The sequence below is a fragment of the Phyllopteryx taeniolatus genome, chromosome 11 (assembly GCF_024500385.1).
Source record: "Phyllopteryx taeniolatus isolate TA_2022b chromosome 11, UOR_Ptae_1.2, whole genome shotgun sequence".
NCBI lineage: Eukaryota > Metazoa > Chordata > Actinopteri > Syngnathiformes > Syngnathidae > Phyllopteryx > Phyllopteryx taeniolatus.
Genome location: NC_084512.1, coordinates 28740347 through 28756213, shown reverse-complemented (window position 1 = coordinate 28756213; position 15867 = coordinate 28740347). Strand labels below are relative to the sequence as shown.

Here is a 15867-nt window from a genome sequence, read left to right as displayed (position 1 = left end):
TAAATAAAGCAAATCCTACAAGGGTGAACAAAATCGTTAACATTTGCTTTTTCTTTCTATTGGGTGGGGTTAGGGGAAAAGAAAAAAATAAAAAAATTGGAAATTGGATTTTTGTCGGAAAAGAAAGAAAGAAAACGAAACCGATTTGATTTGAAGGCCGTATCGCCCGGCTCCAAGGTCGGCTCCGCTGACCTTCTGGATCTTGTCCAGCCATTCCTTGTTGGACTGCAGCTCGGCCATGAAGGCCTGGTGCTTGAGCCACTTGCTGTGGAGGTTGCGCGCCTCGTCGTACGTCATGTCCTGAGCCGTCAGCATCTTCTCGTTGATCCACAAGGACAGCTGGGCACAGCGCAGCGCCACACGCTCAGCAAACAAACGTCAGAAACGGCGGGTCTGCCCGTGCGCACTCGCTCACCTCCTGGCAGTCCTGCAGGAACTTCTGCAGGTCTCGGTTGTCCTTGAGCCTCATGAGGAGGTCGCTGGCCGCCGCTCGGTTCTTCTTGTGCCTGACGGGGAACGCCAAAGAACAATGACTCCTCCCTACCATAGCTTTGGGACAATTCCAAGCTCTGATACGAATGTAATGTACATATTCTCATGAATCTGACATCTCGCAGGAATTTGTTTTAAGAAGAAAAGGCGCAATACATTGAGTTTTTTTACATATCCTAATCAATCCTTAAAAGATAGAAGCAATCGGCTACCTTTGGTGTATGGAGTCCACCTTGTCCTGGATGCGATCAGTGTTGATGTTGCCGTCGGCAACCAGGCGTCGTCCGGTGTCCACCACGCCGCTGATCTTCTCCTCGCTGGCGTCCATGGTGGTCATGAAGTCCTCTTGCTTCTTGATGGCCGCCTCTGCGCCCTCCAGGGTGGTCGGCATCTCTGTGTGGGCCAGCACGTACTCCTGGAACGCACACGCAAGTTGAGCTCAACGTTGCTCTTGACTTGCACCATATTGTTACGAGTGCGTCCATTAGCCATTCGTCGGGCTGAGGTTGAGAATTGTGAATGTATTTCATCAAACCAACTGTGGCTTGCTTGTGTTTTCCACAGTGGGCTTCCCGTCACGTTCCGTTTGCATCTTCAAGCAAAAAATATGCGTTGCCATGACTCACGGAGGTTTCCTGAGCTGCCACAATCAAATCATTTAGCTCACAAAGCTAACTGTAGCTGAGGTGCGCAGGTGAGTAACTGCACAACACAGACCAATTTAAAAAAAAAGAATACAAATCAAATAAAAGAATCTGCGATGCACTGAATCCACAGCAAGTGAAGCGCGATATAGCGAGGGATGACCGTACTCAATTCGGAACTTTTGTTGGGCGTGGATTTCGCACGATGCTATTGGGGCTCGACTGTGTTGGGATGAACGCAATGTTATCTCTTCGCCGTCGCGGAGGCTACCTGGTTGTTGAGGAAGGCCTCGGCCTGCTTGGTGTCCCTGAGGAAGAGCTGGTAGGCGTGCGACTGCGACAGAAGGTTCTGCCTGTTCTCCCACATCTTGTGCAGCTCGTTCCAGCCCGTGTCGAGCGCTTGCAGCCGCTGGCGCAGGAACATGTGCTGGGCGTCCGTCTGGCCCTGCGTCACCATCTCGCCCATGTCGCGCATCTTCTGGTAGTCCTCCTCGTAGTTGCGGATCTCGTTCTTGATGCCCTCGTGCTGGCCCAGCAGCTTCTCGGCCTCGGCCAGCGTGTTGGCCATGTCCTCGGACGCGATGGCCGTCTGCGTGCGCGACAGCCACGACTGGAAATCGTCCAACTCGCGCAGGAACTGCTGCAGCTTGCTGGCCTCGCCCAGGGACTCCTCGCGGTTCTTCATGGTGCCCTGAACCGCAACGCCAGCGTCAAACATTTACACATTTCAAACATTCCCCCCACTTTATTTATTTCCTTTTAGCGGCGGTTAAAAGCGCTTCCTCCTCGTCGTCGTCGTCATTTGCTTTTTCTCGAGATGAAGCGCTATTTGTTTCAAGACCCTGTAAAGTGAATTCACAGATCTGTTTCTAAAGACATTCTGCATGTTTCAAGATAATTTTCGAAAACGTGCAAAGACTCAGAACTATTTAGCACTGAATTGCGGAGGTGTGGTGTTAAACTGTTTTTCACCATTTCGGTTTTGCTGATTCTTTTGGGGGCGTGGCTAAAACGGAACCCAGTGACAGACTTTGCCCCTCCTCCGCCATATAAGAACCGGAGCGCCTCCGTTCGCATCAGCGCTTTTGCAAAGCGCAGTTGGCTAGCCAGCTATGCCAACATCTCCAAAATGCATTTTCCCTTCAGAAAGTCTGCTGGTGCAGCCACTTTAGAGCACCTCGTTGTCAGCCGTGAGTGCGTGCACACAGAAAGCTGCAACAGCAAAGAGGGACAACTCCCCCCCCCCCCCCCCCCAACTTGATTGCCAGCATATGGACCCGGGCTTTGCACTGGCACGGTCACAGCGCCTCGTTGTTGGCTGCGAGTGTGCGCATGTCACACAGTGATCGACGGAAGAGCAAAAGGGGGCTATTGTTTGTATTTACTTTTTCGAAAGTCCAACCTGACAGCCAGCAAGTGGACAGGGGCTTCGCGTTGGTGTGGCTGCGTCAGAGCGCCTCGTTGTCAGCCATGAGTGCGCGCACGTAACACATAGAAAGACGGAGGAGCGCAGAGGGAATTGAATTTTTTTCCCCTTGTAAAAGTCAGACTTGACAGCCAGAGTGGGGACCGGGGCTTCGGGCTGGCGTGGCCGCTTTAGAGCGCCTCGTTGTCGGCGGCGAGTGTGCGTAAGTCATTCTGAGAAATGACACAATAGCGAGTCAGGGGCAAAATGACATGAAAAGACCAGACATATTTACTTGCACTATACATTTTTGTAATGATTTCATCGGAAGGCCCGTGTCCAGGCACGAGCGAACACGTGAAGTGACGCGACGGCGCACCTTCATCTCCTCCCACACGGCGGTGATCTCGTCCAGGCGTCCTTTGATGGCCTCGGACTGTTCCGGGTGTTCGGAGGACAGGCGCTCCGCCTCCTTCGCCAGGTCGCCCAGCTTGTCCTCGATGGCGGCCAGGTCTCGCTCCATGCCCGTCAACTTCCTCTGCAGCGCCGTGACGCCCGCCAGGTCGTTGCCCAGCTCCTGGGTGGACTCGATCACCTTGGGGGAGGTCGCATTCAGGCATTGGTCGGTTAGCGCGTCATTTGGAGGGATGAAAAACGAACGCGCAAAACGGGGGGGGCCGTGTTTACGCAAGGAAATACGCCGTTGGCGTTCGCTCTTGTGACACGCGTCGCCTTTTGATGAAGAGGGTGACTTGCGAGCCGGAGACGTATGCGACTGATATCCACGTATGAGGAAGGCCTGGCTCGGTCAGATATGCACTGTTCACATCGACATGAAAAAGAAAAATCGGATCCGTGTGCCATTGGGCAGAAAAATGGGAACTGAGCAGCACTGGAAACTCGCCATCGCAATATCATCGCGGTCACAACAAATACGAAACGTCGACCGCGTTGCTTCTGCAGTCGCTCGACACGAGCGGTACCTTGGTCTTCTCCTTGATCCAGGACTTGGTCTCGTTGCACTCCAGGTGGTAGTTCTGCACTCCCAAGGCAGAGCTCAGACTCTCCTTCTTCTGGTCCACCAAGTCTCTGAACTGACTCCACCTGACAAAAACATCGGCCCACTCTTCAATGGCGACTTCGGACGCCAGCGTGGCCGCCACGTGGACTTTGGACTTTGATGTTACCTGGTGTTGAGTTTGTCCTGCTGGGACTTGATTTCCTTCTCGCCGGGATGGCCGCTGTGGATCAGCTGCCTGGCGACCTGGTTGACTACGGCGACCCGCGAGGCCTGATTGTTCATCTCGGGCTCCAAACTCTCAAACCTGCGCAAACAAACCGGCCGGCAGCTCAGTGAACTCATTGACTGCCGCGGGCGTTTCGATTTGTCAAGCGCGTCGCATTTCGTCGAGAAGAAAGAAAAACCTAAAAAGGTGCGGTTTACCGGTGCTGGACCACCTCGAGGTCCTCCAGCTTGTCGGGGATGGCCGTGCCGTTGAGCCACTGCTCCTTCTCGTCGATCCACAGCTCGCAGGCGTTGGCCTCGCTCAGCATCTTGTACAAGGCCAGCGCGTCCTGCAGCGCTTGCTTGCGGAGGCGCGCCAGCTCCACCACCTCCTTGTAACGCTCCTCGACGCCCGCCAGACGGCTCTGCACCTGCCGCAAGTCCGGTGCGCTCGGGTCACTCTTTGCGCTCTCCGTCCAAAGCAAAACGTCTTCCCGGGTCCACGCGGGTCATTTTCAAATCATTCGATGAGTAACGGGAAAAACATTCTAATTTGGCCATTTTTGATGCCGCCTCGGTTTTGTGTGTGCAAACGTCTGCCACGCTGTCACAACGGCGCGTTTAAAATGGAAGGCGTTCACAGTCGAGGCAATCCTTATTGACAGAGCAAATGGCGGCGGCCCGCTGAAATACATTTTTTGCGCAAAAATGTTCACTTCGCATTTCGGACACTTAACGAACGGGAAAGACATTTTGCCACCAACAAACATGACTTATTCGACCTTTCGACGGATAACGACCGCCGACAATTCTAATTGATTTTCAAAAGGAAATTCAGTAGGCCCTGTCCTGACCGTTATTGATCACGTGACACGGATACGACCCCGATAGTTTCTGTGTGTGCGTCATTTGGAATATAAGCCATATGCATATTAGACCATGATCAGACCGGTCCGGGTCTCACGAGATCAAATCGGGGTTAACACGGCTCCTAAAGCAAAATACGTTGGGCATTTTTTTTATTTCAAATCGATCCGGGGCGCTCTCTTTTCTTCTCGATTTTAGTAGTATAGATCATTTCCGAAAAATAAACTATTAAAGATCAATACAATACAGGATGTTTGCTTGAGCCGGTGCGGAACGATAGCGTCGCCGCCTCAATTTGCCCCCCGAACGCCAGGCGGCGGCCTCACCTCCGGCGAGTCGGCCTTCTCGGGCGGCAGCGTGCGCGACTGCTCGTGCAGGGCGTCGATGACGGGCCGGTAGCTGGCGATCTCCTCGGCCACGTCCTTGTGCTTCTTCACCAGCGCCTGCGTGGAGAACTCGTCGTGGCCCACGTCCACGCTGGACACGATGCGAAGCGCGTCCAGCATCCACGTGTCCACGTCGTCGGCGTCGGCCTGCGCAAGCGCGAAAAACGCAACGTTCGGCCGTTAAAAAGGCGTTGCGTTGAAATAGCTGCGGTATTTCTGCGTCTGGAGTGGTGCTGCCTGTAATCCATATCTTTATTGTTGTAAGCGTTAAGGGACCAAAAAGAAGGTACTTTATTGATAACATCTTCTTTCCTCGTTAATTCTTTTCTAATCTTTAGTATCGGACTATTTCTGAAAATGGGTTCTGAATTTGCGCCCCACTGTGACGTAACAGTGAGACTCGTTTTCATAACCCCGCCTCCACACCGAGCTAGGCTGGGCAAAGATCCTCCATTTTCAAGCCACGGCAGGTCTATGAGACAGAATCCCCCTCCAAAACGGAGCGTTTCATTTTTGTGCGAACTTTGCCACAAAAGACAGGAAGTGTTTGGAATTGTGAGGAAAAACCGCCGAATACATCACGTTAAAAAAGACTCGAGCGTCTTACTTGGAACTGGTGCTGGTTGCACGCCTCCTGCAGGCGAGACTTGCGTACGGCGGAGAGCCGTTCCAGCGCCGCCCACTGATCCTGCAACGCACACGCCACAAACACCCGATCGCGTCTCATCCCTTGTGGTTTTGGTTTGCGCACGTGGTCTCGGCCTACCTGGATGTCCCGGACGCGTTCTCGGATCTTGTCGGCCCCGAAGTGGTCGTCGGCCACCAGCTGGTCTCCCTGCTTGATGGTCTGCTGCAGGTGGGCGGCGCGCCCGCTCATTTCGTCCTCGAAGGCTTTGTGCTGACTCAGCAGCCGCAGGGCGCCCGTCAGATCCTTGCCGTAATCCTCCGAGGAGAGGATCTGCTCCTTCTCGCGGATCCAGCCCTCCTGCCGGATGCGCACCGCAGCCGCGCTTCGCTTACACGCTCTCACCGAAACGATGCCGCGCGCACACCGAACGACGCGCCTGAGCTTTCCGGAAACCGGACGATCCAAATAATTCCAGCCGGCGAAAGCGTGTACTGGGAAACGAGCCTTTGAGGCGTTAACCACAAACAACATTGCGCCTTTGTCGAGCAAGAAGCAGATTGCTCATGAAAACTAGTCGCGGACATTCAACGACTGGTGAAAACTAAAGAAAATTAGCTGCGGGTGTCAGCAACTACAAGTAATTACAATTAGTAATCATGAAAGCCAGTCGCAGATGGCCGGCAACTAACGAATACTAGTTGCGGGTGGTCTGCAACTCACGGAAACCGGTGTCAGAACCCTGCGGACGTTCGGCGCGCGGCTGGCTTTAAATGACGTGACAAACCTCTTCGGCCATTTCCCAGAAAAACTTCCAGAGGCGGCGCGACTCTTCCAGCCGCGCTCGCCGCTCGGCCGCCAGCTGGCTGAGTTCCTGGTAGCAGAATTCCATGTGGGCCACACGTTCCCTGATGATCTGAGGGTCGCAAGGTTTGTAGCCTGAGGAAGAAGAAGAAGAAGAAGAAGAGTTCGTTTCAGGCTTCCAGAAGCGGCGGAGGAAAGGCGGGTCTCACCGTCCGAGTCGCTGGCAAACTTCTGCGCGTTGGCGTTGACGTTGCGGACCCGGTCTGCCTGGATCCCGATGTCGGCCTCCACCAAGGCGTGCTTCTGCAGCAGGTCCTCCACACCCAAAAGGTGTTTGCCGTAATCCTGAGACAGCAGCAGCATCTGCGCCCCAAACATCCAACACGTAAACAACAATACGGCTCACTTTTACGGCGGGGGACTCGAGTCACATGACTTGGGCTCGCCATCAAACGCATTCTACGTTCTAGTGAGAGACTGTGAATGAGCTCGGCTTTAAAAGGCGGTTGTACTCTGTCGAGCGACGTGGACGTGGACGCAAACCTACGTAGACGTACTATTCGCCGCTGTGGCGACGGCGTTCGGTACAGCGAGGGACGCCGCCTCCGTACTGTCTGGGATGTGTCGGCCGAGCAGCCGTAAACGTTTTTGGGCTTGTTTTTGAGTCGGTAACGGGCTGTCGCTCAGTCGCACTTTGGAATTTCTAAGCCGCGTCTGCCGTGGAACGTCATCGCACCTTCATCTCGTCCATCCAGTCCATGATGTAGAGCATCTCCTGGAAGACCCTCTGCATGCCCAGCGTCTGCTCCAGCCTCAGCCTGCGCGCCTTCAGGAGCTCCAGCAGGTACTCCCACAGGCGGATCACGTTGTCCTTCCGGGCCGCGATGCGCTTGATGTCGTGGTAGCTCTCCGCCTCCAGCTCCTTGGCCACCGACACCACGGCCTGCGGAGCGAGCCGCCGCAACATTTTCCAACAAGAAGCGCTTGTTTCAAGAAAACATACTTGTTTCTACTGTTTCTGGGGAAGTGGATGCAAGTTTGATATCAAATGAGCAAAAAAGCAAAAGTTGCTTTATACTTGTATAATGCTACTGCTATTTGCTTTTCGTGAAGCAGGCAAAATAAAGAAAAGGAAATGAAAAGAAAAGCTGATCATTTGGATTTTTTTTGGTTGGATTTTCAGGCTCTTTATTTTCAACGCTGGTGCGAGGTGAGGCCAAGGCACCTGAACGCGCTCCTCGTAGGCGGCGATGTCCGTCTCGATGGCCTCGTGCTTCTTGGTGGCCGCCTCCACGGCCTGGAGGTCGAAGCCGAAGTTGTCCTGCGGGAACAAACGCGCACGCGCGCGCAGATCAATACGGCGCGCCGCAACCGTGGCGCGGCGCTGCGTCGGTGGCGGGGCGTCACCTGCGAGACCAGCCGCTGGTTTTCGCTCAGCCACGTCTCCCGCATGGCGGCCTTGCGGTCAAAGCGGCGAGCCAGTTGCTCCAGTTTCTCCTGGCGAATCAGCTCCGTCCTCAGCGCCAACTCGCGCTCGTGCTCCGCCTTCTCCAGACGCTCCCACGCCTGAAACGAACACGCCCCAGACGATCGCGCCGGGGTCGGTTTGGAGATAGTTACATTACACAGTTCATTTTAAATTACTCAAAAAAAAAAATGGGAAATTTCTCATCATTTTTGAATTTGAAAATCCACAAAAGAACATATCATTTTTAAAAACATACTTTCAAGTTGAAAGTTACAAGATATTGGCTATATTTATTTTTTTCCTAGATAAAAACAAAAAGTAGAAACGCAAATACATTTTGAACACAACAAGATATTACACTATATTAAATTATTTCTAAAAAAAATGAAAATTGGTCACAATTTGTTTTCATGACTTATTAAAAAAGATATCACACTAGTTTATAACATATTTTTAAAGTCAAATGTTCCAAAATATTGGCTATTTTGTTTTTTTTTTTAACATAAAAAGTTCAAACTATTACGATATGTACCATTTTTAAATGAAGTAAACGTTTAAATCAATTTTGAATGTCACAGGACATCACACTAATATGTTTTTGCTTGGTCATAGATAAGAAAGCTTCCCTGATTTTCCTGCATGTGTAACTCGAGTTTGGACATCCCCGATCGAGTCGCCCGCGTTTCTCTTGACTGCACGGCTTGCGGCACGCGTGCGTCGCGGAAAGAAGGCGGGGCCACGTCACCTCGTGCTTACGAAACACGCTAAAAGCAATCGAGAAGGTCAACATATGAAAACCAGTTCAACTGATATATATATATATAAAACAAAAAAGAATTAGTGTGATATCATTTTTGTTAAGAACGTTGTATGATATCGTTCAGCATTCCTCTTAAAAGTTCTTAATTAGACAATGTGATAACTTGTAATATTCTTATTTTACTTAAGAATTTGGTACAATTATATAAAGTGTGATATCCTGTCTCCTTCAACTTTTTAATTACTTTATTTCTTTTTATTTTAGAATAGAATAATAATGTGTGAGCTTTCAACAATTGAACTTTTTACGCAGGCCGTGTTTAATCTTATTACGAGAAATTAGCGGCAGGCCAATAAAAAACCTTCAGCGGGCCACAAATGGTCCCCGGGTCGAACGTTAGGCACCCATGGACCGCCCCAGGGACCATTTGCTGCATGCTTTTTTTTGTCCAATCAGATTTCAGCCTCTCCTTGTTGCCATGTCAATGTAATCTGCCCAGGACCTTCACCATCAGTCGTGCTGGTCAATCGTTTCTTGAACCAATCACATTTCAAATGGCTCGCTGGTCAGCATTTTTCCGTTTTCTGTTTGGTTGGTCAGAGAAAAACCGTTCAACGAGCAAAACGGCTATTTTATTGTCTGACATTTGTGTCATTTTACGACAGAAACATGAATTCTGAATCATGTACTCGGCACAGTTGTGCTCTGTTCTATTGCATATTGATGGTTTGTAAAACACGACCTGGAAATTCCAGGTAGCAAATGTCAACTGACAGCCCGTCAACTGATGCAGAGCGATGACATCAGAGCGGGCGTGGCTTACCTTGTTAATGTCCGAGATGAGTTTTCCCTCCCGAGGCGTGTACACCTTCTGGTTGTTGGCCCTCATCTTGCTCTGGATGGTGAACAGAAGAACCTCCAGGTTGCCCTTCTCCGTGAATCTACACGCACACACGCACACGCGCACACGCCAACAGTTAAAGAAGTCCCATACACCAGTCATCCGTTTTATCCATTCATTTGAGTTTAGCGCTCAGGACAATTTCTTTTTGAAAAGCTTAAGAATAAATGAATTCATTAATTTAAAATTACATTCATTAATTTAATTTAATTAATTAAATGTATGAAAATAAAAATGGATGGACTTTTTAATAGTTGAAGATACGTTAAAGCAGAGGTGTCAAACAGATTTTTGTCACAGGCCACATCGTAGTTACGACTTCCCTCGGAGGACCGCTACGACTGCGTGAACCCAAATAAATGAATTCTCACCTCATATAATTACATACAGTATAGACAACAAATTGCGGCACGGTGGCCGACTGGTTAGAGCGTCAGCCTCACAGTTCTGAGGACCCGGGTTCAGTCCCCGGCCCCGTCTGTGTGGAGTTTGCATGTTCTCCCCGTGTCTGTGTGGGTTTTCTCCGGGCACTCCGGTTTCCTCCCACATCCCAAAAACATGCATTAATTGGAGACTCTAAATTGCCCGTAGGCATGACTGTGAGTGTGAATGGTTGTTTGTTCCTATGTGCCCTGCGATTGGCTGGCAACCAGTTCAGGGTGTACCCCGCCTCCTGCCCGATGACAGCTGGGATAGGCTCCAGCACGCCCGCGACCCTAGTGAGGAGAAGCGGCTCAGAAAATGGATGGATGGATAGACAACAAATTGATGAGTAACCAGTTTTGAAAACAAAAGCCTATAAAAAACATATTTTTCAACGATTACATTTCTTTTCAAAGAGGGATTGGTAACCCAAACAATACTTGGGAGTATCTCAACGTTATTACACTACAACACAATTAGCAAATTTGGATCTGCTTTCGCGGGGCCACATAAAATGATGTGGCGGGCCAGATCTGGCCCCCGGGCCACCAGTTTGACACCGGTGTCTTAGGGTTAACCCCAGAAAAGTGCCCTTTTGATGGCTAATTCAGGAAATGTAATGTTTTGAAGCTCGCTTCCATCAAATGTGACCATTATGACCATTATGCGAGAACAATCTTTATATTTATATTATTGCAACGGTCGTCAAACCTTTTACGCCAAGTACCACCCGAAAAAGAATTTAGCTCTCCAAACTGACTAACATTAAAATATAGTCACGTAGTAGCTCTACAAAAGTATATTTATTATTGTAAATAAATAATGTGATGTTATGCACAGTTCGAACATATATATATATATATAGATATAGGAAAATTTAAATAAGATATAAATATTGAATGTACTGTAGTTGAAAAGTGAACAATGTTACTGCACTGGATCCCCAAAAACTTTGAACACACTGTATGCATAGCGACAAGCATCATTCTAATAATCAATAATCAACAGTATTTTATGTTTCAAATGTAGTTAGATTGTATTTGTACTTTGAGAATCGCTGTAATATAGAAAATATGAAACTGTTTAGCAGTGACGCGCACAGCTGCTTGGATGAAAGCAGAGTGCACAAATCCCGTGGAAAACATTTGGCGTAAAGATCATTTGCAGAAAAAAAACCAATCCCACAATGCCCAAAAACAAAAAGCAAAGCTAGTTACACGAATGACATCATTGTCATTAGCGAAGGGGGAAACGAGATGAAGTTTGCGGCAGGTGTGGCGTACGCACTTCGGGGGCTTCTCCACCGTCCGGTAGGTGTTGAAGGCCTGCAGCTGCTGCTGGACGCCCACCAGCGAGTTGGCGAACCTTCTGTTGTTGAGGATGATGATGGTCTGCTCGATCCACTCCAGGAGGTCGGACGCCAGCGACTCGTACTTGTCCACCATCTTCTCCGTCTCGATGGCGTTGTCCAGAACCTGCGGGGAACCAAAGCGGCGGCGGCTCACTTTATATTGCAAAAAGCCACAAACAGTTGACGCCCCACCCCAAAAAGAGTTAGACTGGACTGGAATTGCCTACAGATGCCACAAGACGGCTGGCAGTAAAGCACTACTTTAGTCTGAATGAAGCGCCTCAACTCACATCAACATCGCACTGCCCAAAAGTTAGCACAGCGAGCAGGCGTGGTACTGTGCCACTGCCGTAATAAGTCGACAGCAGCTGTACGAGCGACGGATAATGAATGCGATGGGCAGAGGGCCCCAAAATGGCATTTTGCTGGGCTCACCTTGCCGATGCGCTTGCCCTCCACCTTGAGAGCCTTCATCTTGGAGAAGTAGTGGTAGTAGGTGACCACGTAGGTAATGATGGACTTCTCGTCGGGATGGTCCACGCTGATGTCTGGCGGCAGAGAAGACGAGCCAAAAGTGAGGAACGCGCCTCCGCCCGCGCATCGTCTAGCGTGCTTTCCAACATCTAGCGGACGCTAACAGGAACTCCGTCACGGCTAGCGTTAGCCACATGCTAACTCCAAAGTACATACAGTATACGGAGGCATCTAAGTAGACCTTGTTTAAGGTCACCTTAATGAATTTTAAGAACTCCCCTTCACTAAATGTGGCGTAGATGAAAGAAAGAAAGAAAGAAAGGAAGGAAAAAAGAAAGCAATATTGTGATATTTTGAATATTATGGAATATTGATTTCATTTTTTTGGGGGGGGTTTCGCTGTGCAACAAACAGACCTTCGGGGTCGAGCAGCTTGGTGAGGCCCAGGTGCTGCTCGGCCAGGTTGAAGGCGTTCTGCAGGTTGTAGTGCGCGTTGGACTTCTTCAGCTTGTCAAAGTCGATCAAGTCCGGTCTGGGAGGAAACATTGCACATCAACGAGATCGCTTGATGGTCAGATGTTCAGTACGTATGTGCGCCTTTGTGTATATGGGCTCATTCTCGTATCATCCGATCAATAACGCCGAATTTCCTTTTGAAAATCTATTCGACTGATCCGGATATTGGAATTCTTGGCGCTTGTTATCAATCAAAAGATGAGAATGAGAATGAGAAAAAAACGTACGAAGGAGGTGGAACGCGACGTCGCTCACCTGTGTTTGTGGATGATGGCGTTGAAGGCCATCCCGTCCCTCCAGCTGGTGGAGAAGTTGTGGATGTTGACGTTGGGATAGCTGGACCACAAGAAAACCACAGAGGTCACATACAGAACTAACGACCTTCAATTAGGATTTGAATTTGTTCCGTGAATCCGTGACGACCGCCATCAAAAAGAATGAACAGCATTTTTTTCATAAAGACAAAATAGCAGCTCATTGTGCAAAAACATGATACGGCGTTCACCCACATATTCACGCTCCGCAGATTTCTTTATTTTTTTGAGCCTAACCAACATTATTTGCTGGAAAAAAATCACCTATCACCTATAAAAGGTTTGCTTTTGGTGTCATCGTGAGGGGAGGAGCTTCATTTTGTCAGGCCATCTTCTGGTGTCTACGGGCAATGGTATCCCTTTTTGGGGCGTATCCATTGCTCACAAATTTTCCTCAGTCCCTCTTCCTCATAAATTGTGGAAAACACTAAAACAATCCAAGAATGTCACGCAATAAAGTGCTTTGATTAAGTGGAATGAGTGCCCGTACTGCTTTATTCGAGTGTTGGATGTGTGCCTTTAAGGGGCGCGGCCTAGTGAGCGATGCGCGACGCCGGATCGGGTTGGCCCGTCGGGCTGCGTGTGAGCGTCTGGCCGTGAGCTGTGGCCTACAGCGCCGCGTGGTCTCATTTGTTATTTGTAAGTTGGAGCACTTGTCCCATTTGATAATCGGCGACGGGGGCAGGGCTCTCCGACACAAACTTGAAAACGCTCCAATTTGGTTTTTTCACTCACTCGATTTTGGGCTGGCGACACAAAACAAAAATGTCGACCAAACCCGGGCGGATGGGGAACACCGACTCACCCGGCCGTCTTCATCTGACACCACAGCAGCAACGCGTCTTTAGCCGACTTCTTCTCTTTGTTGTCCTCCGTCTCCACGCTGATGTCTTGGATCTGGCGCACACACGCACACGCGCAAACGTCAAGGCTGGCGGACGTCGCCGAATCCCACCGAGACCGCGAGACCGCCGTGACGACAAACAGGACTCGTTGGGCCCCAACTAAAAGGTCTGGGACCAAATATGTTGTTAATTTTGTTTGTTGTTTTGTCGAGACAGTAGGGCTATACCGGTCCAGTTTTCGACGATTGTATTTTTTGGGGTCGAAGTTTTGCCCCGCTCGGTTTTTATACACAAAAGCCGACATTCCTTTCCCGGAACGGACGCGTGTTCATCCAAACCCTTTGCAAGCTCAATAATTTGAGTCGAACTGCCACGTAAGCGAGCAGGAGGGGGCCGACCAAATTGCGGTGAAATGATCAAAGCGGGCGTGCTTTTATTTTGAACTCCTCCGAGTGTTGCCGAGCTGACCGAGTCTTGTTCTAGTCTTGAGTTGTTCATAAAAGCTTGCATTGCGGAATACCAATACGAAAGAAAGTTCCGAGTGGCGAGAGAAGGCGAGAAATACGAGCGCACGCAAGACGACTCGTAAAATGGATTCATCACGAAAACCCGGGTGTCGACTGTATCTACCTTCGCCGTTTGTTCTCGAAAACGAAAGCAGCGACTTCTTGGAACTCTGAGGAGTTGGCTCACCTGAAAGCGCAGGATGATGGTCCAGATGAGGCCCAGCGTGAGGCGGTGGTTGCCGTCCACGATGTCGTGCGAGCCCATATTCTCCAGGTGGACGCGCTGCTCCTTGAGGAACTGCAGGGCCTTGTCCACGTTCTCCAGGCAGTGGATCCGCATGCGGCCTTTGGTGGGCTTGGGCTGAGGACGGCCACACGCCAACGTTGGCTCACGCTCGCACATTTACCGGCCGCGTGATGTTTATTTAACATTTTTTCATTCAATTTGCCATCCTGCCCCAAATTGGGGAATGCAAAAGTACTCACTCATTTGTGTCATTCATCTCATGAAATCATTGCTTGTTAAGAATAAAACATGTTTCGTTATTAGTTCTCCATATTGTTTGTCTTTTATGAAATGATTGGTTCATTCATGTTAATCTTTGTGACCTGTCCCGTGAGGTCAAGCGGAATGGATCCATTTTATGCTGAAAAGTTGTTTTCGACTACTACTATACTAGAAAGACAATTCAGAATAAGACTCAATCATTTTATAATTCATGTTCTATTCCATATTTTACATCCACATTGAAAGTGATTTGGGGCATTTTGGATTTTTTGGGATTCAATCCTCGGTCAATTATCTCAAATTCCATTTGAAATGTATGTCTGAGCGTACTATGATTATCATTAAAATGATCTACTTTACATAGCAGTAAAGTATTTTTGAATATTTTGACTCGGGCCATCAGTCCAGTGTGTTTTCTTTCAAATCCAGCGTGTGCGTGCGTGCGTGCGTGCGTACTGACCAGCCTCTCCCCGCTGAGGACCTCCAGCAGCTTGATGAGCATGCGTCCGTCGCGGAGGTCGACGTAGAGGTCGGTGATGCGGCAGGAAACTCTGGACAGGTGCGAGTTGACCCATTTGGTGAACGTCTTCTTCTGCACCGCCTCGCGCTCGTCTGCACAGACGCACCGTATCGCCACGTCACTTCAAATTGGGTTCAAGCAGACGTGTGCGTGCGCGCTTCCTCTGCATGCACGCTCATTGTTCCCTGGTGTGCATGTGAGCGTACACATGAGGGAGGGGCTTCCTGTGTGAGAGAACCCTCCAGAAATACACGCACACACACACACTTTTTGCTCTTGCTCACACACACAAACTCACATTCATACACTCACTCACTCTCTTGCTGACACTATCACGCACGCACACACACAACTTGCTCTCTCTCTCGCTCACACACACACACACACACTCTTTCACACATGCACGGGTCTCACACACTTTCACAACGTCTCTCACAAACAATCCCTCACGCACAAACAGTCACTGGTTCTCACACATACGCGTGTACGTGCAGGCTTAAACACTCATGTGCTCTCTCACACACAGCGATGTCTTTGTTTTACAACACGTGTGTGTGTGTGTGTGTTTGTGCGAGGTGTGTCACAGCTGCTTGTTTACATTTAGCATGTTTTCACATTCCAAAATGAAGCTGTAAGTGTGTGTGTGTGTGAGAAAAATATAAAAAAAGGAAGTGTTATCAAAGTGTTTGTGTGTGTGTGTGCGTGTGTCGGATGTTAACAGACATACATGACAAGCATTGTGTTGCTTTTCCAGCAAGCCAAAGGTCAAAGAAAACATTGCGACCCCAAACTGAGGTATGAAAACAACAGCATATAATATTGCCAATATGGAT

At 49.5% G+C, this 15867-nt stretch overlaps 1 protein-coding gene across 5 annotated transcripts in view; it reads right to left on the bottom strand.

The window, feature by feature from the left end:
• Positions 1 to 15867, bottom strand: part of LOC133486085 (spectrin beta chain, non-erythrocytic 1-like) — a 75250-nt gene that overhangs the window by 22043 nt on the left and 37340 nt on the right. For 4 of the 5 annotated variants that reach the window (XM_061790722.1, XM_061790723.1, XM_061790720.1 and 1 more), the window contains 24 exons: positions 14975 to 15126; positions 14194 to 14367; positions 13461 to 13552; positions 12597 to 12677; positions 12242 to 12357; positions 11787 to 11899; positions 11288 to 11475; positions 9500 to 9617; positions 7856 to 8014; positions 7674 to 7769; positions 7185 to 7391; positions 6658 to 6811; positions 6432 to 6583; positions 5786 to 6004; positions 5627 to 5707; positions 4960 to 5166; positions 3986 to 4197; positions 3729 to 3866; positions 3525 to 3645; positions 2921 to 3136; positions 1408 to 1827; positions 705 to 907; positions 416 to 506; positions 193 to 339 (listed from right to left, as the gene is read on the bottom strand). In XM_061790722.1, coding sequence (XP_061646706.1) covers positions 193 to 339; positions 416 to 506; positions 705 to 907; positions 1408 to 1827; positions 2921 to 3136; positions 3525 to 3645; positions 3729 to 3866; positions 3986 to 4197; positions 4960 to 5166; positions 5627 to 5707; positions 5786 to 6004; positions 6432 to 6583; positions 6658 to 6811; positions 7185 to 7391; positions 7674 to 7769; positions 7856 to 8014; positions 9500 to 9617; positions 11288 to 11475; positions 11787 to 11899; positions 12242 to 12357; positions 12597 to 12677; positions 13461 to 13552; positions 14194 to 14367; positions 14975 to 15126 — 3857 coding nt within the window. The remainder of the gene's footprint in view (positions 1 to 192; positions 340 to 415; positions 507 to 704; positions 908 to 1407; positions 1828 to 2920; positions 3137 to 3524; positions 3646 to 3728; positions 3867 to 3985; positions 4198 to 4959; positions 5167 to 5626; positions 5708 to 5785; positions 6005 to 6431; positions 6584 to 6657; positions 6812 to 7184; positions 7392 to 7673; positions 7770 to 7855; positions 8015 to 9499; positions 9618 to 11287; positions 11476 to 11786; positions 11900 to 12241; positions 12358 to 12596; positions 12678 to 13460; positions 13553 to 14193; positions 14368 to 14974; positions 15127 to 15867) is intronic. The other variant, XM_061790721.1, reaches the window with a different exon arrangement.